Source organism: Corapipo altera, unplaced genomic scaffold, assembly GCF_003945725.1.
Source record: "Corapipo altera isolate COAL_440 unplaced genomic scaffold, ASM394572v1 46, whole genome shotgun sequence".
In the NCBI taxonomy this organism is placed as follows: Eukaryota; Metazoa; Chordata; class Aves; order Passeriformes; family Pipridae; genus Corapipo; species Corapipo altera.
Window position 1 is genome coordinate 7,883,539 of NW_020884883.1, and position 27,054 is coordinate 7,910,592.

A 27,054-nucleotide genomic window follows, 5' to 3' on the forward strand; every position below is an offset into this window, starting at 1 on the left:
CTGAAATTAGAATGAAGTTTGTTCACAATACTTTCACTCGTGACAGCAAGTCAAGGTAAACTGAGCACAGCTGCAAGACACCTTTTTATTAAATAAAATTTATGTTATCATGTTATGCAAATTAAGCACTGTATTTAAAGTCCATATATGTGGTGGTCATCAATGTGTGATTTCTTCCAATGCTTCAGATTTCTTTTAAATGACCATAAGGACTTTGAACCAAGACTCTGAGGCACAGTCTCTAGCTAGAGAAGTAACTCTATTCTGGCCCCTCCCATGGAAAAAGCTGCTGAAATATATATTCATACAGCTTTCAAACAACCCTAGAACAAAAAAAACTCTCAATGGCTTATCCTTGAAGAAAATAAAGGATAAGAACTTAATCCCAGCCAAATTTTGCAAATACAGTGCAAAACCAGTACCATTCAAGAGCATCCTATATATAAATGTTGCTTAATTGCTCAATTAACACATTTACTTTGTTCTTTGACACAGCAGTATTTTCATAATCTACACCAAAAATTTCAATTACAACCAGGAATCCATTTGGAAACCAATCCCCTTTCCAGTACAGATTAATGTTGTTATTTTTCTCTCCCACCAAAGCAAGCCAATTCCCAGTCCACAAACCAGTTTTTCATTCACAATCCTAAATTCCAGGCTTGGAAATCTCACAACATTCTCAGGCAGCAAACGCTAGTATTTTATAAAATTAATAACACACTAAAAACTATGAAAAGACATAAAGAGCACAAATGATCAGGTGAAGGCAATGTTTGCAGAGAGATTTACCTGTTTTTGTAAGGCTCTTGCATCCTGAGCTGAAGCAGATGTACCTTATCACACTGTTTTGGAAAGACTGCAGAAATTTGTTTATTTACAAAAACGTAGCTTCTCTCAACAGCACCAACACTGACTGCAGAGGTCCTGATAACTCAAATCTGCAGATATTTTATGTACTCTCAGAATCTCGTATCAGTTTTTAACGACATACAAAAAACATTATTACACACTAAATTTTCTAACCATCATAATCTTTTCCATAGCTCTTCCCCATGTTTTTTTATTGTGTGACCAGTGATTTTTTTTATGAATAGATATCAAAACTAGTCAACAAATACTAGCATAACTGAGAAGACTTTCTTTTCTTGTTTTTTTTTCAGTAAGTAAAGATAGTAATGACTTACATAAGATTCATACTTTTCATCATACAATGAAAAAGTGCTGCCTTTTTTTTAATGCTTTATTCTATTTCCAGACACAAAAGCCACCTTCCCAACATGCAACACTGTGGCAGATTTGCCAGCTAACTGTAAAAGGAAATAATTACTGTGCTGCTGGAATCCAAGCACATACAAATCAAATGCATAAATACACAGTATTTCACCCTTTAAACACTGGAAATGACACCTTTTCAAATGAGATTTAAAAAATGAGAAACACAGAAGAATTGTGTGTATGAAATTTATTATAAAAGACTAGCATAAGTCAGTCTCAAATCCTCACACGTTTTTGTGCTCTTTGATGGCATAAAGAAATGAAAAACAGGCTGAAACATCACCTTTACTCAGGCTGTAGGGAATCTTGCTAACACAAGCATTACCCTTCCTTTAGGACACCTTATTGTAATCCCTTCCTAAATGGACATACTTCCCAAATGCTAAGAGATCACAAGTCAGGCATCACTTGAAGTGGTAAATATTTTAAAATATTTTTTCCATGGAGACTGAGTCAACCAGGATTCTGTTTACAGAACAAATTTTCAGATAGCTGAAATGAGCCTCTAAAAATATTAATTTCTGCTATTCAGAGTTGGAGAGAAATAACAAATCTAAGTTTCCATAAGTAGTCTACACCCACACCTTTTCTCCAGTGTCTGAAATTCCGGTGTGACTAATGACCTCATGCTACTTTTCAGTTTTTTCTTATTTATCTGGGAACATTTATTCTACTTCTCTTAGCCGCATTCCTATTATCCAAATGAGAAACCTTTTAACAGATTACCTTTTTTTTTTGTTACCTTCTATCAATGAACAAAATAATGTAACTCAAAAATTCTCAATATAAAAAAAGTGAACTAAAGCTAGAGACACAGACATTCTTATTTTGAAACCCAACGCCAATATGACTAAAAAATGTTTGCACAAAAGGAGGTCTCTATGGCTGTAACCATTATTACTGTACACAGTAAGAAACACAGAAAATCAGTGATAAACAAGTCCTTCTTTTCTACCTTACGCACTCAAGGCAACAGCCATTTTGAAATATTGTACTGATGGATTTTTTTATTTTTTTAATAAACCCATGGAGACTGGGGATTACATACAAAAGACTGGAAAGATGTAAATACGTATTTATAATAAAGTGCTATTGACAGTTGATAGGAACTATCAGATATGTCTATGTTCTACCCTTGTTAAAAATCAGTTAAAGTGTTTGTGAAGTATCTGATAAAAGGATCTATACTTTATTAGAGAAACTAGTTTGAGACAAAATTTAAATACAGTCAATGAACATTAATGTATTGCTAAAAACATGTGAATTCTAAGAGACAATTCAATTTTTGTACAAAATACAAAATCCTCAGTCCTACAAATCACTATTTTGGGTTTTAAATGATCAAATAAAAGAAAGCAAATAGAAACAGGTAGCATTATTAAGGAGTTTTTTAAATTATACCAACCAACACAAATCAATTGTCAAAACCTGTAAAAAACACACGCAAGCACAACAAAAAAGTCTGCAACATCACCTTACATGGCCTCATATGGCCAACACATTTCTCCGTACCACAAAATCAAGGGTTTGTTAGCCACAGACACTAGATATAAGACAAAAATCTAACTTTTACAGTATTTACACTTTAAGGAGAAAGTCAATCGTGTGATACAGATCTTTAACATAGAACGTTTCATAAGCTGTGGCCAAACAGGATTTCAAGCAGATTTGAATTCCTTCATAACCAATTCATTTTAAATAAACAGTGCTGCAGGACAATGAATAGATGCCTATCCAGTACACAAAGAGGTAGATTTTCTTACATGTTCTGATCTCAGAAAAAGACCTCCTTTTTTCCTTTCCATTTCTTTACTATTTGATGGGGGGAAGGGGTGTCAGGCAATTAATCTCATGATTCAAACACTTTTTCAGGAAAAGACATATTATTCTTCCCTCCATCCATCCTTTACCAAAAGTTATAGAGAGGAAATCACTTTTTCAACCAATTTTTAAGCATATATTAGAAGTGGCAAAGCCCTATTACTTTTCAGAGATTTTACTACTCCTTCAGGGGTGCCCTGTGGCAGGACCTCAGGCAATGGGCACAAACTGAAACACAGAATCATAGAATCAATCACAGAATCAATTAAGCTGGGAAAAGAGATCAAGTATGACTGAACACCATGGTGTCAACTAGATTATGGCACTAAGTGCCACATCCAATCTTTCCTTAAACACCTCCAAGGACAATGACTTGACCACCTCCCTGGGCAGTGTCTAATCACTCTTTCTGTGAAGAAATTCCTCCTAATGCCCAACCTAAACTTTCCCTGGCACAGCTTGAGGGTATGTTCTCTCATCCTATTGCTTGTTGCCTGGGAGAAGAGGCCGATCCCCACCTGCCTACAACCTCCTTTCAGGTAATTGTAAAGAGCAGTAAGATCACTCTTGAGCCTCTTTTTCTCCAGGCTAAAAAACCCCAGAACTCTCTCAGCCATTCCTCACAGGACCCTTCACCAGCTTCGCTGCCCTTCTCTGGAGTCAAAGGACCCTTCACCAGCTTCGCTGCCCTCCTCTGGAGTCAAAGGAGTCTCTGTCTGAACATCAGGAAACACTTTGCTACTGTGAGGGTGACCCAGCACTAGCACAGGCAGCCCAGAGAGATCGTGGAATCTCCGTTCTCGGAGACACACAAAAGCCGTCTGGGCACTGTCCTGGGTGATCCACTCTTGCTGCCCCTGCTTGAGGAGAGGGGTTAGACCAGATGACCTGCGGAAGTCCTCCCCCAACTCAACCATTCTGTCATTCTTTATCTTGGAAATCACACGCCAGAAACCTTCCTTATCTACCCTTATCTACCTCTCGGAGTCAACAGAAGGAGAGGAACTCGGAACAAGAGGCTCCCCCGCCGTCAGGGCGGGGCTGACAGCGAACCCCGGCCGTGCTCGCGGCATCCTCGGGACGCTCGCGGTGCCCCCGACACCTCCACACTGAGCCCGGTCCGCCCCGCACACGGCGCCGCCGGAGCCCCGGGATGCCCCGGCTGGAGCGGACACGCCGCCGCTGCCGGCCCGCGGCCCTCCAGTGAGGGCATCGAGGCTTGTGGTACAGGGCCCCAGAGCCCACCGCGGCCACGCATCGCTCTCACCCCGCGCTCCCCCGGGGCCCCTCCGGGAGCGGCCCCGCGGTGCCCTTTGTCTGGCAGCGGCAGCGCCGCCTCCCCACCCCCCCCGCCACCGTGTCCTTCCTCTGCCCTTCCGCGCCCGGCCCGCGCTCCCCGCCTTCCCCCCGCCACTCACCCCACGGCCAAGGGGACTCGGCCCCTGCGGCAGCTCCCCGAGCCCGGCCGGAAAGTCACACGGAGAGAGGCGGCGGCCCCGAGCGCTGCTCAGCTCGCCCCGATGGCGGCGTCCGCCATCTTCCCTGGCTGCGCCTCCGCCCGCCCGGGCCGTGACGTGCGGGGGCGGCTCCGCCCGGGCCCGGGCGCGCCCGTGGCCGCGGGCGGAGGGGACGGGCACGGCAACCCCGGCCCGGGAGCACCGGCGGGACAGCGCCGACGGGGACACCGCCCTGGAGAGCCCCCGGCAGTCCTCCGGCTGCTGTCTGAAAGAAAAGAGGGGGGGAAAGGTTTGTGGAAAATTGCTGCTGCCTGACGGATAACCCAGAGACAGGTGGTGGTCAGACCGAGGGTGAGGGCTGCCGCTGGGAATTAGGAAAAAAAAAAAAGAGTAAATCTCACCTCACCTCGCTGTTGTCCGTGAAGCTCGGATTCGTTACCCGGTGTGCAACAAGCCAGTAATCACATACTCGAGAGAGACTTCGGTTATTTATTTATTCTCGGTGGGATTCCACAAATCAAGCAAGCCGCGCCGGAGTTTATGCACCATTATTAATAATGCTGATGTTAGTAATGATTTGAAAATTAATAACGCTGAGGGAACAGCATGAAGCTGTATCAGGAGGTTTAAGCTGGATATCAGGAAAAGGTTTTTTACCCAGAGGGTGGTTGGGCACTGGAACAGGCTCCCCAGGGAAGTGGTCACAGCACCAAGCCTGACAGTGTTCAAGAAGGGTTTGGACAACACTCTCCAAAGTTGTTTGGACAATCCTCCCACACGGTGGGATTCTTGGGGCATCCTGTGCTGGACCAGGAATTGGACTCGGTGATCCTGCTGGGTTCCTTCCAACCTGGCACATTCTATGATTCTACAATTCTAAGATTTATACACAGAAACTCAGTGTCAGTAACCTCCCAAGTGCAACCCCTTGGTTATCGTTGGTTTGTAATTTCTGTAACAGCTACATAACCCCAGCTAAATTCTACGCATGTTCAGGGGAAGGGTCTTCACTTCTTTTTGACCTGTAGGAATGATTTTTAGTATTACAATGATTGTCCAACTATAAGATACATGGACCTTGGTCTTTTGCCAAGCAGGCAATAAATACAGACATACATCAAAATCTTGTTAGCTCCAGGATGTCCTTGAGTAAGGCATGCTGGCTGCTCTCTGTTCCACTGATTAGGCCGCCTTTCTTGCTGATTAGGCCTGGAAGTACACCAAGATCAGAGTACATCCTAACTTAAGATAATTTTGACATATTCCACATTTTGCAAAAACACCACATACCTTGAGATTTACCAGCTTCTCCCAGACTCCTCCAAAGCCCAGGTGACCAAGCAGCTTCACAGGTATTTTGAAAATTCCCCTCACAGCCCAGGCTGGGGTGTGTGTAGCTACAGTCACCTGATGCCATTCCCTACATGTTATCAGTGCTTTCAGTGATCCTAAAAATGCATCTAGTGACTGTAAAATGCCACTTCAATCTTCAGCACAGTCCAAATTCATTATAACAGATGCATATAATTCATTTGGACAACTGGATAAGAGATGATCTCTAATGACTATAGCAATAACATCTCCCCAGGAGATCATGGAACCTAGCTGAAACCTGGGATGGCAGCAAACCAGCCAGGCAAAGGACTAGAGCCCCCATTTCTAACGTTACTGAGTCCCAAGTGTTGATATAAATCTTTACAACACTGAGATATTTCACCTCTGTAAAGAGCTATGACTGTTTGCTTTCAACAGGGCTTCCTATATATCCCAAATACTTATAATCCATGAATAATAATCCAGAAAGCATGCAGCAAGTGCTTTGCTCACTTTTAAGCATGAATTCTCATATGACCTTAAGAAAGTCTTCACACCCTGATAAAATATACAGCTGTCTTTCATGCACAAAAGTTGTTAATACAAAGCAAAGGTGCAAGTTGTGAAAATCAAAAGTTAAATCCACTTAGATATTGCCCTAAAACACTAGTTCAGTGGAAAAACTGGGAGAAATTAGGTACTTAAAGCCTATTCTTCTTCTTTACACAATAGAAGTACAATATGAACAAATGGAGGATGAATCCCTGCAGTTAACGCTGGGCTGAAAAGTGCCCACCGTGCTACCTGAACATATGTGTAAGGGCCACTATTCAAGAAAGAGTGGTCCTGATGTTTCGAGCATCTGTGTAATCTTATTTACATAAGAGAAACCACAGTCTGACAAGACTGCCTCTTAGTATTTATAGATTTTGAAACATTTTCAAAATATTACCCTTTTTTACAGAATTGATATGGAAACATATATTAGTATCTCATTTCATGATCTCCTGATCGCCCAAATTCTTATTCCAGTATCAGTGTTTCCACCCATCAGGTGCTAGCTGTGTTTTCACCCTGCAGTTACAAAGTTATTAGGCAGAAACAGTAGCTCCTTCCCTCCTGCACAAAAAGGAACTGTACAAACACTGGGAATATGGAGGCAGAGAAAGCAGTTTTCTGTATGGTTCTTCACTTTCATCCACTTGTGCTACAGATTATCCAGCTCCTTGTGCTCTTCCAGTTGTACCCTACACTAAGAAGAACAACGCTTTCTCACCAGGGATTAATTCACACAGGCAGTGAAATGTGGTCCCACTGTGGTTTATTTGGTTTGGAAAGATAAACTTTAGCCTACACAGAGTAATAACTCTTTTTCTATTATACATGACCATCCTAGGAAGAGCTGTAAGATATACTACTAAACTCTGCTGTGGGTACAAGTCTCCAACTCTGATCTAGAAAGTAGGGTGAAAACATCTCCCCCTAGAATGACTTCTGTATTCTATACTGAAACATCCTGCATGTTATCAGGAAGTTACTCAGATGGAATTAAGTTAATTATAGACACAGGAAAACATCTGCTGGCTTCAGGATGTTCTTAATCATGACTCTTTCTGTGCGGTACCTTAAAAGAACAGAGTTAAAAATTTCCATCACCAACAAGTCTTAGCATTCTGAAGTAGTACCAGAAAGCTGTGTTTTATCATAATCTGTTCAAATTAATTTTTCAATAAATGCAAGAACGTTTGGTTCATGAAGACACTTCATACTCCTGACTGACTCTGTGGTGAATGTTTATTTGTGAACGCAAATTCGATTGCAGTCTAACTTCTGGTTAGAATGACACAAATCACCAGAGCTTCTAAAATTGCATATAGCTTGTCCATGAATTCTGAACACACAAGGCTTAAAAATACCATTGCTTCAGTAGGGCCCTTCAAGAGAACAACACAAACATTCCAGTATTCCTCTAGGGTAGGACCCCTTGCAGAAACAGATCTGTGTAAAGGCAGAAACAGAGCTCTGTAAAGATGTCTTCAAAAACATTGGCTTTACAAGGTTTGTACAGAAGCAGAATTAATACCAGATCAAGAAAAGAGAGAAAATTATTTAATAGCGTTATAGTGATATATAGTCATATAGTTCAATAGTGATATATAATATCCCTTTTTTTCTCTGACAATCTAAGCACATATGGTAAAAACCTGCAGGTCAAGAAGTCTCAGTAAGCTTTAACATCCTGTCACCGGCCAACAGAAACTGCCTTAGCAGAGTCCTGCTAGTCAAGTTTCAAAAAGGAAAAAAAAAAGTTCATGTATGGTAGCCATTTAGCCCTGCTTCTTTGGAACCATCAATCAAAGCAGCAGCTTCTTCAAAACACTGAATTTGATTTCTCAGTTATGAGGTTTCCATTTCTGAAGCTAAAAATACACCAGTTGGTCATATCTGGAACTAGTGCTTGTCAGGCAGCAATATGCTCCGAGATGGAGGGTTGAAAGTTGCTTAAGTATCTTTCCCAAGTAACAAGAGGCTAGACTTGAAATTTAATTTACTAGCTGTACTGGAAAATAATTATATACATATACTTGTATATGAGCTCTAGAAAACAAATTAAATAAAACCAATTTTGAAGTAGAACATTCCAAATAACAGTGTAAATGCATGCAGTGTACATTTAGTAATTAAAAGGAGAAACCACATTAAAATAATTTTGTTCTTTACTACTCATTAAAGACAGACACCAAAGAATTTAGAAAAACAAGTTTGCTTTTCTTTTAAACTACAGTTTAATCAGATTTAAAGACACAAATTAGAAAAAAACATTTATAGGCAAGTTAAAAACACCTTTAAAACATAACAGCATGCTGCTTCTGCAGCACTGCTGAGACAAATTAGAAATAAGTAATTATTAAAATATCACAATCACAGTGTAACTAACAGTGGTATTTTAATTTTACCATACACCAACACTTAGTTTATGGATCTGTTGAAAAATAACACTTTTTAAAAAATATATATTTTGGAATAATAAAAATTAAATTCACTGACAATGTATTATAATCTGAACCAGGAAAGGCAAATTTAGGAACACTGTAGCTATCCACTTTTTAGGGGTGTTCTCTCACCTTAACATATGGGTGGTTGGAGGCATAACTACTTCTGCATTGAGGTAAAACTATTCCCTTGAATGTGTAACCAAGGCAGGAAAGAACAAAGTTCCATATTTTAAATTCTTAAATGGAATAACTTATTACAACATCTTTGAATAATGCTATGTTTACCCATCTTACACTATTTTTCACCCAATACATTTTGAATGTTCTCTTCTAACTGATCTAGAACACATCTGAGGTCTGGGATTTAAGAATAACTACCTAATTACTATTGTAGCATTTTGACACCTTTGTCACAGTAAGACACATCAGCAGATTCTTCATAGAAATAGTCAATACCACTGGACAAAAGAAGATACAAAGAAAAGATGTAAAGAGAACTGATAAACACATCAAAAGGCAAAAGATGCATAGGCAAATACTCCTTAACTTATTGTGACAATTGTTGCACCATTAATACGTAGTGTTGCACTATTCCAATTACTGGTCTCTAGGCACCCTGTTTCTCTGCTTTTTATTTCAGATTATATTGTCCCAGACTTGAATCTGACTAGAGCATGGACCACAGCTACCTATTCATATGACATATGGCAGTGGAACCTGAAGAAATCTAGCTTGGGGTATTTATCCCTTAGAGAATGAAAGGAAGGAAGAAGATTGTGAAGAGGTCTGTTTTGCCAGGAGGTGTTTGGAGTAAGGTGCTGGACTGTGTCACTTCTAATATAAAAAATTTCCTCTGAACGTGGCCCTATCTCAGATCTCAGTCTGAAGTTAGGATTTCTATTCATAGCCTGAAGGAGAATATCCTGTAAAGGTTGGTTTTGCAACAGAATAAAAGAAGCCTTTTCCTTGCCACTTAAAGTGTAACCAACAGATTCTATTTTCACCTTAGGAAGCAGAAAGCTTAGTAGTCTGAGAACAGAGCCCCACAGCCTTCAGATGTAATGTACAACTGGAGGGCTCAACACCAGCCTCATCTGAATATTGATATAGCTTATTTTAAGTGTATTTATGCACGCTATATGTAACTACAGTTTGTCAACTCAAAGTTTACACAAATTATATGGATATGTACATGGGTTTAAAAAATCTAAAACCATCTAAAACCAAAACGGGGGCTAAGTCACTGGACACACAACTAATGCACACACAATGATGAAGCGGCAAAATTTGCTTTTGCAAATTTGTATACCTAAACTGAGCAAAATTATGTTTTAAATATTTAATGCAATGAAAATTGATACAGTTGATGGCTAAATTTTGTAAAAAAACTACAAAAAACTCATCTCAAAACAAGTTTTTAAGAAATTTTGTTTTCATTTCGTTTTGACCATAACAACCAAGTGTTGCGATATTTGCAGTTGTAACCTTGCAGGGTGACTTTGTGGATGCCTGGATTTCATGGGGCAAACCCTTCCAGCCACAGACAGGACATGTTCTGACTAGAAACTTCTCCACTGCCAGCTTTTCCACCATGACTGTGAAGAAAGTGAAGATCGACAGTGCAAGCTAGGTGAGATCCAGACAGATCCAGTAATCTTATGAGAGTAGGCTCAATTCACTAGAGTATCTGCTTACATACTTATTCAGAATAGCATATAATACTTGTTTAAGTATTTAATGCCAATTGATTTTTTAAACAGAAAAATTTAAAAATACTCCCAAGTGCTGCTCAGAGTATTATTGGTTCTAAATAAATACATGAACGTTAATAATGTAGTGAAATGCTGTGATGAATCAGCACAGAAATAATGTGTATTTTTTTAATACACAGAGTCTGTATCATATTAAAATCCTTAAATTAATTTCCGTCTGTTTTTCTAACACTGATCACTTTTCAACACAGATGGCAATACTTCAAAATTTTCACTGAAACTGAAAAATTTTCAAGCCTGATTTCAGAAGTCAATGAGAATAACAAATGAAAGACTTAAGGATAAGGGAAATGAAAGCCTAAATTATTGTAACTTGTGCTTTTAAATTTCTTTATCATTCAAGGCCAACTTATAAAGTTGAACATGTGAAAGTTTACATATAAGCAACAGTGATACATTTGCAGGCAAATGTGAAGACACATTTGACCATGTATTAAAACAAATTGTCAACAATTTGTTTGCAAAGCTTCTGAGAGAAAAATCTAGACTCTGTTAAAATTACTTTTGATGTGAATTTGACGGGAGGTAAGGATCTCAAACATCTCCTCTGCATCAGAGGACATTTTACCATATTCACATTACTTATTTCCCTGGGGGAAACAGAACAAGTTCTTTAAGTGTAAAATTCTTCTAATAAATAATATACTATATTGGTAAAACTGATACCATATGACAGTGTAGAGCAGGGAATATACAAAGATCTCTTCATAGTCTTCTCATTAAAGTATGATTTGTTATCAAGAGCATATTTTTAAATGTCACCAATTATTGAAATCCTGTCTACATGTCAACTTAAGGAATGGCCACAGAAGAATAAGTTTCCTGAATAAGAAGGGCATATCTATAACTGCAAAGCTAACAAAGCTTCTGATTAAAACAGTAGTGGGCACCACCAAAAGTATTATTTAAATATGTAATATATATCTCTTTCATTAATACAGAATCATAAAGGTTAAAAAAGGTTAAGCAAGCAAATAGTTACTCTCAGGGTGACTACATTTACTAACTAACATTAACTCATTAAGTGCCTGAATGGACTGTTCACAATAGGCAAATATCTGCAAAGCACCATAAAATTATGAATGATATGTTGTATTTACTTTTCATAATGTGCTGATCTGCAATACAGAAAACACTTTTACCTTTTGGATATAAATTAGTTAATAAGTGAAAAAATACTAAGCCATGTTTCCTTCATGCCCAAAACATACATAGGAAATTTACTTTCTACAATTTTTCTCGGGAAGAACAATAGTAAACCACTGCCATCCTTTCAAATTCAGTATTATCAAATGACGTGTGTAAAACCTAAAAATTATCTAAAACATCGAGGCTGGCTGCTCTTGACTTTCTGACTGAGTGGGTAAAAAGGGTCCAGTGCGACAGCAAGGCAGAAAATGAGTAAAGCAGCAGGAAAGCAAAAACAACAAACCCCCAGTTTGACTAAAATCAGAGTGCTTCCATTAAAACAAAGCACTTCTTTCCATAGTCCCCAGGAGAATTCATTTACATGAAGAGCAGATTTTGGTTCAAAGTACTTTTATACTCAGAAATTACATTTAAAGGGTAAATTCTAGGACAGTACACTTAAATTCTGTGCAGAATTAATTGCCATAATTTTCTTGCACTGCAATTATTTAATGGATTCAAATCATGAAGAAAAAAAGTCATGTCCAATTTTGAAACATGCATCTTGCCACCTGTGCCCAACGAAAGCATGAACATATTTTCTTGATTGTTTTAACTTCCCTATATACAAAAGTTCTGAACGAAACTGTACCTGTGAATTGACTCACACTGAAGTCACACACAAGCCTGCACTATCCTAAACCTGCTTATTTTCTGGGAGTGTTTACAACTGTTTTCATATTTCATTAAGAAGAATTAGTAAGCCTCCATTGCACACATGCCGAAAGACGAAAACAAGAGTACCAGAACATTAACAGAAAAACGGCACACTGGATGTTGTACTGGCATCCAAAAGTGTTTGTTTGGGTAGATATGCAGACTGAACCAACAAGATGAATTTAAGTTCAACAGTAACAAATGCTGAAAGAATCAACCCTAATTTTACTTACCCACCCAAAAATTTGCAATTCTAATTTGTTCTCTTATGTAAATATCCCTTCAAGTACAGAAAGCAAAAAAATGTCTTTCCTGATTCTGTATCTAATAAGGATGACCAAAAAATAAACTAGTGTTCCCTTATTATTAACAAGAAACACATAATGTGGTTTCAAAGAGGCATATGATAACCATGACCCCATGTAAGGGGAAGTCTACTTGGGCAATCAAAGTAAGGATTTAGAAATCAGATTATTTTATTTTAAAGATAATACAGCTGTCACTGAAACAATGAACATCCCAGCTCATCTAAACAGACTCATTTGCTCTCATTTAGTATTCAGTTTCCCCTTTCTAACTGTGTAGACTAATTAGTGCTAACCTATATATATATGGAAAAGTATGTTATCCTCCTCCTGGAGTTTTAGGCAAGGAGCCAAAGGCCAGATACAGAAGTATGGCAGCACAGAAACAACTCTGACCAAACTCAGGATCTGGTTCTTTGAGAGTACACAAGAAGTACAGTGACAATTTCTTCCATGGTTGTATCCCCAAAGCTGAGGACCACCATTGCACTTCTAGTACTAACAATATTAATCTGACTGGTCCTAGATATTCAATGAAAAATTTAAGGTTCAAAATATTACAACATTTTTCTCACTCATTGCTAGTTATTAATCAACAAGCTGCATTATTTTTCTCTGGTAGTATTTTGTGTCTGGTGTAAAATTAAAAATAAACCCCATGTGGATAAACAGTTTGAGTTTACTTAAAAAAATTATAAGAAAATATAGAATATAAGCAATTAAAATGTAGCCCTTTAACAGCAGTACTCTAGCAGTGACCATCATCACAATAAATGGTCTGGAATAGACATAACCACTGCATTGTTTCCTTGACACACTTCCATGATTCAGTAGGTCAGATATTCTGAAGGATTTCTTTCTTCTATTAGGTTACCCACAAATATGATATGAACTTTGCATCTAAAATTTAAAGAAAAAACTTTTCCTCAAATTCATACACTTCTTTGGATAAAGGACCATCAATTATCAAGCACATAGAAATTGGTTATGATAGTCATTTCATATTTGACTACCTACACACTGGAGCTTCAAGGTAATTTTGCTATTTTATACTGAAAGCATCATCAACTAACTGATGCCTGAAAATTCAAAATAACTTTAAGTATTAAAAATCACGTTTTGTAAAACAGTTCTATTCTAGAACAAGTATTTCTGGTATTTAAGGGCAAAACTGCACTTTCATTGAAATCCCAGTGCTTGCGCGTTGTCTTCTGTGCCTTACGGCCGCTTTTCCTCCTCTAGCTGCAAAGCCCACTTGGCAGTGTTTTATTGGGTTTAGGTACTTTAAAATAAAAGCAAACTACATTAGAGCCATCAAGCCCTGGAAAAGGTGAACCTTGAGTTGTTTTTAATCTGTTCAGAAGGGCCATTTTAATCCATTCAGAGTAATCATACTCTTTATGAAAGAAACCTAACTATAATTTGGCATCAATGTTTACAGTTCTGTAATCCACTGTAATAGTTTGAGATACTTTAAGAAAACCCTCCAAATACTGAGATGCTTATTGCAATTCCCTTTTAAAGATTCAAAAGTCTTCTAGTGACTTTGCATTTCCTATTTTTATCTTCGTTATAGCATATAGTGTTATATATTTGAAATGCGCTTTCCATGTAAAATCAAACTTGAAAACACCCACTTAGAAACAATATTTCAGTAAATAGAGGGTTTAAGGCAAGTTATTCATTTGGAAAAATCATTTTCCATTTGTTAATCCTAGATTGACACAATTTTATTCCACCCCATCAGTGCCTTGGGATACACAACGTACATTCAGCAAAGGGCACACATATGACCCTATGGACATACGTTGCAAGTCCTGAGTGCCCATTGAAATAATGGTAACATCTTCATATAAGGCGTGACCCACAGGGACATGGCATGGGAGGGGTTAATTTGTTTTGTTTCCAGTCTTGCTATTGTATGTGATTTTCCTAGGTAATGCATTCTTTTCTTACTAAACATCTTTGCAAACAAATACAAACCCCTTTAAAAGGTGCTAAAAATGGGTTTCTGAAAACATACAAAATATATTCATCATAGTATTTCCTCAATCACTGTTTTAATGTTTGATATCTGCAGGTTATTTCTTGTTTCTGACTGAAACTATTATTTGTTGTGGAGTAACTGTTCTTTTGCAAAACATTTTCTTCTTCTAGTGTTTTGGACCACACAGGCTGGATGGTTTCATGCTTTTGACTTCCTTTTTGAGTTCTTTTCAATGGAAATACCAACAACACCAGAATGCTGGCAATATGAAGACAGAAAAAGCAGGAGCTAAAAAACAAAGAGAAATAATAATTCAATAAAACTTTCACCACTCTTACAGGATACTTAAGGAATAAACTGTCAAAACCTACTTGCATACTTCGAATGTAAGATAAGAAAACATTAGTATTTCCTTTAAGAAAAGTAAAATAAGGGGGAAATCAGAAATTAAGTCCTCCCTTACAGTATTTAGTGCTGTAGCAAGATATAAAGTGAACAGAAATTTGCTTTCTAATTTTTTCCACAAGTTACTTCTGGGAAGTCAATACTTAGTCTTGCTGTAAAATAATTCAAGGGCATATAGTAATTTCTAAGGTACCCTCTGGTTTTGTTTTTGGTTGGGTTTTTTTCCCTGCCCCAGGAAAAATAAGTCCAATACGATAGCAAAATGAAAGCACTCTAAGGTTTTTCATACATAACACACGCCACGTTCGAGCACTGGAACAGAAATACAGTCCACTCAGATAATAAATCAATTTTATAATTATAATTACAATAGCTTCAAAAATCTTACACTGCAGAAAACACTTCTATTTCAAGTTAGAGAAAAGGAAACAGGTAGAACGTCCTTACCTGTAAAAGGTGAAAGAAGGTTTTACAGAGAGCAGTACAAATGGCACGACTGTGTAACTTATTGCTATTTGAGTTGCCATCCATGTTATAATATCATAACACACTTTAACAGCAGGAGATTCAACAAAATAGTGTCTGATATTGTTTCTTATCTGAAAAAGCAGGTAATAGAAAATTAGCTTAGGAATAAACCTTGGGAGCTCAGAGTTTGTTGCATTGACACAAAATTCATAGGATGAACTGAAATGCTACAGTTTGGTCAAATATCTTTGAACTACTCAAAATGCCCCTCAGCTTCAACAGGAGTCAGTTCAAATTCCCTGCTCTTCATCCAACACAGGAATTTAAACATTTATCAATTTAAGCAGAATTTAAGTAAATGAATCCTCCATAAAACCCAATGCAACTTTGCACTGGTTGTCTGAATCAGGACAACTCTATTCTATCAAGGCATTCTATAAATATAGAGGGTTGCAATAAATGAAAGCCAGAATCCTTCTGATGAAAGCTTCTATATGGTAAGTCATTTTCATATACTTGTTTTAAGATATATTTTAGGACAAGCAGGTTATAAATCAGAATATACAAAATATCAGTTCTAGTTATATATTTCAGGAGTCTTAATAACAACTACTATCTAGTGGGATTGATATAAACTGACTCAATTTTCTATGCTGTCTTCTTTTGTTTGTAAAATTCTGTTCAAACAACAGAACAACAAAGGTATTTGAAAAAAATCCAAATCCAAAACCCACACAGATTTGGGTTCAGTTTTATTTAAGTCTATAGTTAAAAGACACCAGTAAATCTTTGTCCTTCCTTCCTTTGACTGAACTATCATCCTTGCTTTAAATCTTATTTGCTGAGAAGCCAAGATGGGCTCCATTCAGCCTCTCTGAGCTTCGTATCACAGTTTCCATCTCCCAGTCACTTGCACTGAAGCAAAAATGCAGCACCAAAGTGCACAGTTTAGTTTCTTCAAATCTCTGTTTCTTTAGAACTCCTGTTTCCAAAGAACATACACAAGGCTAGCTCCTGCTGATTTAATTCTTTACATTAAAACCTTTCTTTACCCCTCTTGTTCTTACCAAATTGCCTTGTAGATACAGCATTGCCACTCAGCCTTTGCCTAGTTAAGCTAAGTAAAACAAGTCATTCTGGCCACATACCCTTCATCCTAATCTCCACCCAGTTTCCTCCTATGATCACATGCAATGACTTGTTCCTGAGTTCTGTAGAATTCAGATGAAGCTTCACAGAATTTCTTGTAGAGAAATCTTGTATTTTAGGACTTGAAAGACAACTTTAAACACAAATCTACAATTGCCCCTAGTAAATACCTGATTTTGAAATGTGTAATGATTAAAGGAGGTAAAACAAATTGAATATATGCTTAGGCATGACAGAACAAAGTGTGGACCAAAGCTACCACACTTTGCAGTTAAAGGCTAATAGAGTTAAATAACAACTATGCTGAAGTACTTCTAATATATCTTAGCAGTTAATATTAAGTACCTGTTAATACAGAAACTCAAACTATTTTTTTACTAGCCTATTGATTGATACATATGAAATGTGAATACAACACACGTTACTAGAGAAGCTCAGGATGAAGTGCAGTGAACACTCCTATTTACTGGACTCATCTCACTGAGTAAACGACTTTTACCTGAGAACTGTCCCAGAACCTTGGCTTTTGCACCAGCCCCTGGCTGATAAATGTCAAAAGTTCCCTGTGATAGTCTGGAAGAAGAAGAAAGCTACATCTATTGTAAAGAAAGGAGTCAGTTCTGTCAAACAAGGATTGTGTCCTCATCTTGTCAAGAAAGAGAAGCATCTGTTTTATTGTTGTAGAAACAATCTAAGTCTGAAATACCACCTTCCCCTAGCTATTAGAGCAACAAAGAGTAGTCTGCTTCATTTCTTATTTTCCTGGTTCTTTCAACGAAAAATGTGGTCAGTTATGCTCCTCTGACATGTAATTTGTTCCTCTTTTCCACTGAGTAACTGATAAACCTGTCTCTGTTCTTACACAGCTTTCTCAAGCAGAACTGTGAGAGATTTCTTGGCAGATTTGCTGGTTCCATATGGTTCTGAGTAGCAGCTGCAAAAGCTTGTTAATGTGACTGCACTGCTGGCTGGCCAACTTGGAATGGTAGCTGCACTAGAGATTTTTATCTGCTGCTTGACAGGGAGCATTCTTTAGTTACCACCTTTACACTAGTACTGGACAGAAATTAGGGAGCTACTCATCATCAGTGATTTCTTCAAAATTATCTTAGAAAACATCAACCTATTCAGTATGCCAGTAACACAGGATCAGTTAATACAGAGGAAGAGCTTCCACAAAAGATATGCTACAAAAATGTTATAGGCTGTGTACAGTCTTCTTTGTTTCCACCAGTCAACCCTTCCTTACATCTAATCATTCCCATTGCTCTCTTAACTGAAAAAAGTAAACACTCCTATCAGACAGATTGTGTATAAACTGTAAAGGGCATCTTTGGACTACAGAATATGATCAATTTTCTTTTATAAAACATATTATTTAAGAAGATACTTGGTTGGTACTTACAGCTCGTGCTGCTAGTGTCATTAGTACTCCTGTTAAAAATGTTAAATAATATCCTGGGTAAACCCCGTGCCAGATGGCAGAAAGGATGAAGGTTTGGATCGTTGGGCTGAAGGTGGCTCGCTCATAGCACACTCTAGCAAGTCAAAAACAATTCAAGATAAATAACACAAGTCACTCACAATCTTCTCAGTCATCCTTTTTACTTTTACCAGTTGCACCTCCAACACAGAAGTTTGAATGCAATTGCAATTTCCTGTTATTTAATAATATTGCCACTGTATTATGACTTACAGAAAATGTTTAGAGCTATTCACAGCTCCCAGTTAAGCCCTCAGCACAAACCTGTGCTCAGTGCCATCACACATGGTATTTATTCATAATGAAGGGATACACAATCATCCAAAGATGGGTGTTGGCATTAATGAGGGATCTTGAGCCATCCAAGAATGTGTTTGAAAAGCTACACTGGAAGGTGCAGACAACCCTGGAGACTCTTGCAATGAGTCAGATACATGCTTTTCACAAAATGAAAGCAGCCTATAGGAGAATGGGAAAAGTAAATACTACTTTCAATTTTGAATAATAAAGAGACTAGAGTTGAAAATATGTCTGTGTGACACAATTAGGTGAGCATGATGATGAAAATGTAATAAATACTCTACTGTTGCAAGAATATCAAATAAGGACAATGCTGAACTCTATTATATAAAAATTGAGACTCTGAACTATTAGGCAAGGTCCTACAGTAAAGAATTCTAGAAGAAAGAAAGGAAAAAGGAATCCAAGAAAGGTATTTTCTAGAAGACAACATTATATGACACAATGACAAACCATCATGATGTGGAAGAATGATAGGAAACATGGTAAGGTCCTGATATGGCTTCACCAAGATTTCTTTAATGTCTTTAATGATCTGAAAACCAAAAAGCAATAGGAAATATGGAAACAGATACAAACTAACATGAAGCAAAAATAAACACCACAGCCATGCATGAACACAAATCTATGGCTAACACACAAAATGAGTTTTAACTAAAAAGGACATAAACACCAATATGTAAAAGGTTTTGTAACTACATAGCAAGTAACAGAAAAAAAGAAGAGAATTCATGTCTATTATTTAAAGAAGACGACAAGCTAATGATACAGAGGGCCAAAACAGTCACTACTAATCTAACTACTTTACTACAACTTCCATGTATACAAAAGATTACTGAGACCTACTGATGCAGTCAATGTTGAAGGACAGAAGGCAAAAAGACAGCATCTGAATAGGGAAAGATCAAAAGTGTATTTTGCTAATTTAGTTTATTCCAGTCAAATAGATGTGGTAAGTTTTATCTTATGAGGTCTTCAGTGCAGGATATGAGCACAACCCTCTCCTCCTGCTAAAGGGCTTCGCTCACAACGGCCAATAAGATGAGAACATGGGGCTAAGTGGAGGGCAGGTGCTTACATGCTTAATACACAAAAGTACCTGAGGACATTTGCCCCAAGTACATCACCTTAAAGACAAAAGCAGCACTGGGTCAGGCTAAATAGTAAACATAGAATTTCAAAGAAACATTTTTGACAAAGAATCTGTCAGCCTCAGAAGTACAAAAGCTTTAGGAAAATTTGTGATGAGTCAGGGAGACATCTTGGAGGAAAATACCAGTCACCAAAACCTCGTTTGACACTGCCAGACGTCACCCCACCAGCACTATGACCTCTGTCTCAGCCAAGACAGAGCATCCCTGGTAGACACAGTAGCATTCCTGCACCCAGGTAGGGGACTGTCAGTGCAGTGTGCCATGCCAGGGAGCAGGATCTCGTTCCTGTCAGCTGCAGGTACAGGAATTTGTGGCATGCGAATCAGCAGATTCACAGCGAGCTAGAGCACTCACGTCTCCCACAGGTAGTGCACACAAGCAGGGGGCCCACACTCCCAGGAGGAGGTGTGGGTTTGTATCCCATATGTCCTTGGGAGAGGAGGTGCAGTTTGCATGTAACTGTGTGCATACATGTGTGCTTTTTAAACTGCTCGGGATTAGTTACAGAAGAGGGTTTAGAAATGTTTATTAAACCAGAGCACTAAGCACACACAAAGTGTTATCTGTTCTAGTACTGCTATTAATTCTGAACATATATTTTACTGAGCAGTGGTTAATTATGTCTCATTAATAAACTGATACATGGCTTCAATCTTTATTTGGTTTAAACTACTGAAATAGTTCCCTGAAAAGCATTCAAGACCTAACAAAACTAACTAAATTAATTAACCAAATTAACTAACCAAATTTCAGTTGTATCAATGCGAGTCAGGTAAGATATACTACAAAAAATCATCAGGTTTCAATTTCAAAGAGTAAAAAGTACACTTAAACTCTTCCATGGTTTTGGTAATAATAAATCATGTTCAAATGCTTCATTTGACATTCCTAAAAACACATCAAGGAAATATGGTCATCACAACAGGTTGCAAAAATATATTCAAATACAGGTGGTTCAGGTTATCTTATCCATAATTTGCTCTGGAAGTGGGAGGATGCATCAACTGTTCAAGAAGAGTATTGCCTTTTGTCTGGTTCTATATTTTCATTACTAACTTGGGTGGTAGACTGAGAAGTACATTTTTCCACCTTGTCTTCCCTTCCTTTTTTGGGGTGGAAGGTGGGATGGACGAGATTGGCATTGTTTTCTTAGCCGATATAGCACTAGAATCCAAAATGATCTTGATAGACTTGAAGGATGTTCTGAAATCAACAAGATGAAGTCCAAAGCATAGAATATCTAATAAGAAAAGTGGAAGATACAAAACAGCACCATTCCTGTAACATTCCTGAAAAAGCGTAGCTGGGTATGAATATGAATCAACAGTATGAAACACTGAATATCAGCTGAGCATGAATCAACAGTAGATTGCTGCTGCACAAAAAGACAGATATAACACTCTTCCTAATACATCACAGTATTACCTACAGAAAATAATGGCAATTAATCCAGTCAAATTATTCAACTCAGCCTGTAACAAGCCAGGGAAAGACCTTGAAGGTCTTAGCAGAAGTACTACATCCACTCTAAGAAGACAGGAAGTTTGGAAAGAGGTCAGAATCAAGTAACAAGAACCAGAAAAGTTTTGCAAACATGACCAAAGACAAATGGCATTAGATGGTTTCTTCGGAAAAGAGAGTGAACAGGCTAAGGGGGGAACGTAACAGTTTTCCCAGTCAGGAAACACTATGGTGTTATGTATTGTTGATATATGCTGCCATGTAAACATCTATTTTAACTTGCATCCTTGTAACAATAACACCTCTGAATTGCTATATCTTATGATCTATGTTAAACGTTTACTAAAATTCTTTGTGATCTGTAGCTCCATTAACTGTGGTTTTTACAAGGAGTTTGTTTTTACACACAATCAGGGTTTAAATCCTGTGATTCTGGTGGTTCAGTTTTGCTTTAGAGAGTATTAGAAAAAAACAGAACAAATGCTGATGTCTGCTATTTCATGTGAGATAAATGGCTAACAGTTTAGGTACTTCTATAAATGATAAAAAGGTGAGGTATTAAAAGTGGATGTTTAAAGTAATATATGAGCTTGTCCTCCACTCTAATTGTTGTAGCATTGCAATCAACCAAATTATTAGTAATATAATATATATTCTCTAACACTATGGACCTCATATACAATCAATTAAAACAATCTTACTTGCAACAAAACCTCCAGAAAACATCCACCCTTCTCCCGTTCACTGTGGCAGAATAAAATTAGATGATCCTCAAAGATTAAGACTATCCTCAAGGATTCTTCTACTATTGTTTTAAAAAATATTTATTAAAGGAGGTTTTAATTTTTCTTCACATCTTATTTTCTTGTCCCTCTGAGCAACTGATTTGAATTTTTTTTCTTTCAATTCTTAGCAGAAGTGTTATGCTTCTTCACTAATAAGAGTGTTTCTTTAGAATCACTCCATTTAGGAGATTTGAAAGTTTGTTAGAATACAACCTTTTCCTGTTAAGTTTTAATACTGATAAATTTCTGTTCTCTAACTAAATTAAAATAGCTAGATAACTTATTTTCTTTATTAAATGATACATTTCAATACCTGCAAACATGCAATTCTTCTTTGTTCATTGTCTTAGCAATAGATCCTGTTGACCATTGAGCCAACCAGAATAATCTCATGAAACTCAATTTCTGTTTTTAATTGAGTCAGCAAAATATTTAGGGATGAAATTATGAAAGGAAGAGAAAACACTATGAAGAAATTTGATGGAAGAAACATCCTGTTGCCAGCTATCTTAGAATAAGGGGTTAAGTCCTCTGAGTGATCCCAAGATAGGGGTCTCAAACTTGCACCTATCGATAGAGATCCAACTCAACAGACTGGAAGAAGGGAAACAACACCCACATGCTACTCAGGAACACTTTTACTTTCTAGTTACCACAAAGAAGTAGAAGGATGTAGTTCACAGGACACTATACCTGTTTCCCAGACAAGGAAAGAGTGCAGCTGAGGGATATCTGCAATTTCTGTTGACAGCACATTGCAACTCTTAATGGAAGGAGCATAGAAAGTTCTCTCACAAAACGAATGGAAGTTCCTATATCACTATGTGGCTAAAAATAATGCAGAGCTTTCACAGGCTGAGATGTACTTTTTGCCTGCTGTTCTCAGCAACATGCGCTGGTTTGAATGCTAAGAGAGGAAAAAAGACGCCCCCACAGATAAACAGTTTTATGTTCCCTTTGGCCAGTGAAGAAAAACTGTTTCTGTCATAACCTGATAGTCTACACTGAGTGAAGTCTTAAATTCAGAGGCTTTAACTCAAGTATTACAAGAAGAATGTCCTGCGGAGTTGCTAAACAACTGATGTGTTGTGGGGTTTTAGTTTTAAATGTTACATCATCTTCAAAGAAATATTTATCTAAGAAACTTCAGTGGAAAAAAGCTTTCCTTTAAGAAATAAATACCTTTTGAGCCAAAGAGCTGTTTGGATATTCCAGTTATCAAGAAACATCTTGAAACTTGTGGAAAACTGTAAAATAAAACAAATTAATTATTTCTATAATTGTGAAGTATTATAAAGTGTTTCAAAATTCTCATGTATAAATTATAAACCCTCCCCCACCAATTTTGTGATGAGTTGAATAAGTTATTTGCTCAACTACTTATAACCACAAAATATTTTGGAAATCAATTGACAAGTAGAACATGTTCAAAACAGACTATTTTCCATCCTTTCCTAAGGATGCGAACACATCATTTCTGACTTTAAACATACTCACTACCTTAAGGAACAAAATGCGTAGGAAAGTTACTGAAATTACAAATAACTACCTACATGGGCATGTAGGTTTTTTTAAAAGAGCCAGAAACAAACCTCTATTTGCTGGATTCTCAGATTTGATATTAGATCCCAACGTGTAACTCCATTTTTATCATAGCCTCTAAAACCAAACCCTGCTGCATTATTAATTGCATCTGCTGCAAAGAAACAAAAATAAACAAATTAATTATAAACGTCTGCATCACACAGCATGTAGTTTGCTAAAAATATTTATCACACCTTAAAGGCTACATTTATTTTTTCTTTTAAATACTGAGGATCACTTGAACAAACAGAAAACAATCGAAGCAACACATTGGATTTCAATTCAAAAACTTGTACAAAAGCACAAGAATGAAAGGTAGCACTATCTACTTCACAATACAGGTGTTCCCTCTCTCTCATAGCACCTACTTAGACTTGCTTGAGCAATCTGACAGAAAAACAAACTTAATAACATGCATCAAGACTATGAAACAGTATCTGGTTGTAATGATTTGAGACAGCAGCTCAATGCTCAGATGCGTGTCTTTGGTCTTCATTATGCAGCAACAGCAATGTTTAATGTTTAATGCATAAAGATAAAATTGCACAATTCCCTTCAAGCAGGTGCACACTCACAGCACCCCATGCAGAGCAGTGCAACCCTAACAAAAGAAAACAGTAATTTTTTAAGTAATGCAGAATTTGTCAAAGTTCCACTAATGGCACAAGGCCACTGTTAACACCTCTGAATGTGAAGTGTCTACACTGCATGTCAAAGGTCAGATAGTTCAAAGCAAGCAATGTTTTTCCCTAGGAGAAAAAGCACTGCTGTCATCCAGACTACGCAGGAAAATCCAAGGGATCTCTGCTGCCTGCCCCTTTCAGTCATTACTTTTGCCTGAGCTTTGTTAGCTCAGACATTAAAATTTCCTCAGCTGTTCAAATTAGGATGGCCACATGCAAGGAAATGAGATAGTTTTTTTCCCAAGTATTCCCTCTGTTGAACCAGGTGCTTGGTGGAATGCACCCAAACATGGACACACATCCACGAGGCATGAACCCAACCACTTACATGGATCACTAAGGGACCATGGGCAGAAGAATGCCAGCCCTTCTACCATGTCAGAGGAGTCCTGAGGAACTGGAATTAAGGTAGGCAAAAGGCTCTGCAGAAGCCATACAGATCTAGTCCTCTAGTTACAGGGCCCTCTCTGTCAGCTCAGAATTCATTTAAAGCACTGTAATTAGATTGTGACCTTTTCAATTACAGCCAGGAACGTGGGAGATACTGCACAGGTTTTATTACCACATTGAAAAGAATTTACTTCATACAATAGCCACATGTAAGAAAAATTTGTATTTTTTATAATTTCCTTTCTTCTCAACAACTTTTTGAAGGTATTAATGTTGTGTATTTGGAAAGTATAAGAAACAATTGACTCAAACACACAAACGGTTTCTTTCCTGAAGTTCAGTTTTTCCTGTTATCCACCAGTTTGGAAAAGGGCTTTGTAACGTTTCATTGAATATAGGGTAATTTATAATATTTTTATTTTCTTGTGAAAATTTAAAAAAAAAAAAAATCTTTGAAAGCAACAAAATCTGCTGCCCTACATCTGATGTCACTGATGTCAACTTCAAATATTAGGCAATGGTTTTATGCACAATTAGAAACAGCTGAAGACACAAATCTCATACTCTTGCTAGCTAAAGTACAAAGACTACAGCTAGAGTAACTACTCATTTTATTCACAACCATTTTAGTAAGTATTTCTTTAAAGTAATTTATTTTATTAACAAATTTTTTTCTGAAGTAGCGTACAACTCAACAGCATAACGTCCAGTAAAACTGCTAAAGCCCCCTCATATTCTACTCCTACCAATATAAGTTTAGATGAGACAAAGTGGAAGGAAGAAGTTTTAAAAAAAGCTATTTAGCAAACTAAAAGCACAGAGTTGGCATAGTTTATTTTCGTTGGTATTTTACCAAAGGAATGCTAGCTCTATACTTTTAGCAAGTGCATAAGGACAAGACTATTTGAAGTATTAAAGGAAAAATCCCACCAACTAAGATTATTCATTTTTCAGATGACTCCTATGATTTACAGATGATGACACGGGTGCATAAGACCACAATATTTGAAATTATTTCATTCCACAACAAGCCCCAGAATTACTATATCCAGACAAGCTGAAAGTGTTTCATTCATTGACTAGGAATGAAACCAGCAGCTGTAAATGAGTCATGCTGCTCTGCTACACTAAAGCTTTCTTTATTGCATTGTTCCCACAGATTCTCTCTCAAAAGAATTATGAAACAAATATGTAAAACTGGAGAGGAGGAGGAAGCTGATGAAATCTGTTGTGTGAGCCACTTCCAAGATGTCAACTTACATAAATAAAGTAGTTTTCTGTTGTATGTGTTGTCTATTTCAAATAACATGAAGTGAAACGCAAAAGGTTCTTTAAACTATATAATTTATTCAAGTGTTTAAATCAGTTACTAAGGATGTTTTCTCACCCATCATACAAACTTTTGGTAAACAAAGACTAAAACTGAAGTGACACCCATCAGATTCTGAAAATAGTACTGCAGATGCCACCTACTATTAGCAAAAGTACGATACATCTGAATTTCAATATATTCATTTTCTTTCATGCTTGAGTAACATCAAGCAAATTACTAACCACAAAAAATTAACTTTGCAGATATGCCAAAAATCAAGGTATCAAAATAAATTTAAAAGAAAAAAAGAGGGATTGTACATTAGACTAGAGTTATTTTTTTATTATTATTATTTTTTAAAGTTGTTGCTCATTAAAACACTACCACCCCAAAAAACTCCTAAAGTTTCACTCAGACTTCTAAAGGAGACTAAGATCTCATTTGCAACACTGTCACAACACTGTGCTTACATTTTTGGTACCTTTTGTTTCTCAAAGAGAGAGACAATACCTCAGAATACTTAAATGCAATCAGGTTTTCCTAAGGCCTCAAGAGGGCACTGCCACTTTTTAATATATTCTTAGGTATGCAGCATCTTAAATGAAACTCAACACGTGCCCTTTTTGTTATTACTATATTTTTAAATATATACTTACCTAAAGTCCATGCAAAATAATACTTGGGTCTGGCAGCCATAAGAGACACATATAGGTAGAAAATCCTTACAGGCCATGATGCTGTAGCTCTGAAGTTATCATCAATGTTGTATTCCACTGGCAAAGTTTTTGTAATAGTCATGTGGAAGAGTAGGGACAGTCCACAGATCAAGAGTTTCTGTGCCACAGCTATCTGAAAGTTTAAGATGGGAGAATTTGTAAGCTTCATTTTTTTTTATCTTCTGGAAAAAAAGGAAAATTATAACCTTCCTTCCCTATACAGATATAAATGTATATCAATTTTTCTGTAATATATACTACCAACTTTAAAATAGTTGGCAACATTTTACAGAGACTCAAGGAATATTGTTACATTGATCAAGTTGTGAGCACCCCTTCTCCTGGCAAACACAACAAATCCAGTCTGACTACAGTAAGCCCCTAAAAAC

The 27,054-nt window shown here is 37.3% G+C and overlaps 2 protein-coding genes across 6 annotated transcripts in view; both read right to left on the reverse strand.

Moving 5' to 3' along the window:
- The window catches only part of KIDINS220 (kinase D interacting substrate 220), a 77,212-nt gene extending 72,550 nt beyond the window's left edge, over window positions 1-4,662 (reverse strand). For all 4 annotated transcript variants that reach the window (XM_027640957.1, XM_027640960.1, XM_027640959.1 and 1 more), the window contains exon 1: window positions 4,518-4,662. The gene's annotated coding sequence lies outside the window, so the exon portion shown is untranslated. The remainder of the gene's footprint in view (window positions 1-4,517) is intronic.
- Window positions 4,663-14,486: 9,824 nt separating this feature from the next.
- The window catches only part of MBOAT2 (membrane bound O-acyltransferase domain containing 2), a 93,191-nt gene continuing 80,623 nt past the window's right edge, over window positions 14,487-27,054 (reverse strand). Inside the window, exons 8-13 of one of the 2 annotated variants that reach the window (XM_027641029.1) lie at window positions 26,606-26,798; window positions 23,573-23,676; window positions 23,163-23,227; window positions 18,203-18,335; window positions 15,628-15,779; window positions 14,487-15,063 (exon numbers count right to left, since the gene is read on the reverse strand). In XM_027641029.1, coding sequence (XP_027496830.1) covers window positions 14,841-15,063; window positions 15,628-15,779; window positions 18,203-18,335; window positions 23,163-23,227; window positions 23,573-23,676; window positions 26,606-26,798 — 870 coding nt within the window. In that variant the 3' untranslated portion in view covers window positions 14,487-14,840. Of the gene's footprint in view, window positions 15,064-15,627; window positions 15,780-16,796; window positions 16,892-18,202; window positions 18,336-23,162; window positions 23,228-23,572; window positions 23,677-26,605; window positions 26,799-27,054 lie in introns of those variants that run through there. The other variant, XM_027641030.1, reaches the window with a different exon arrangement.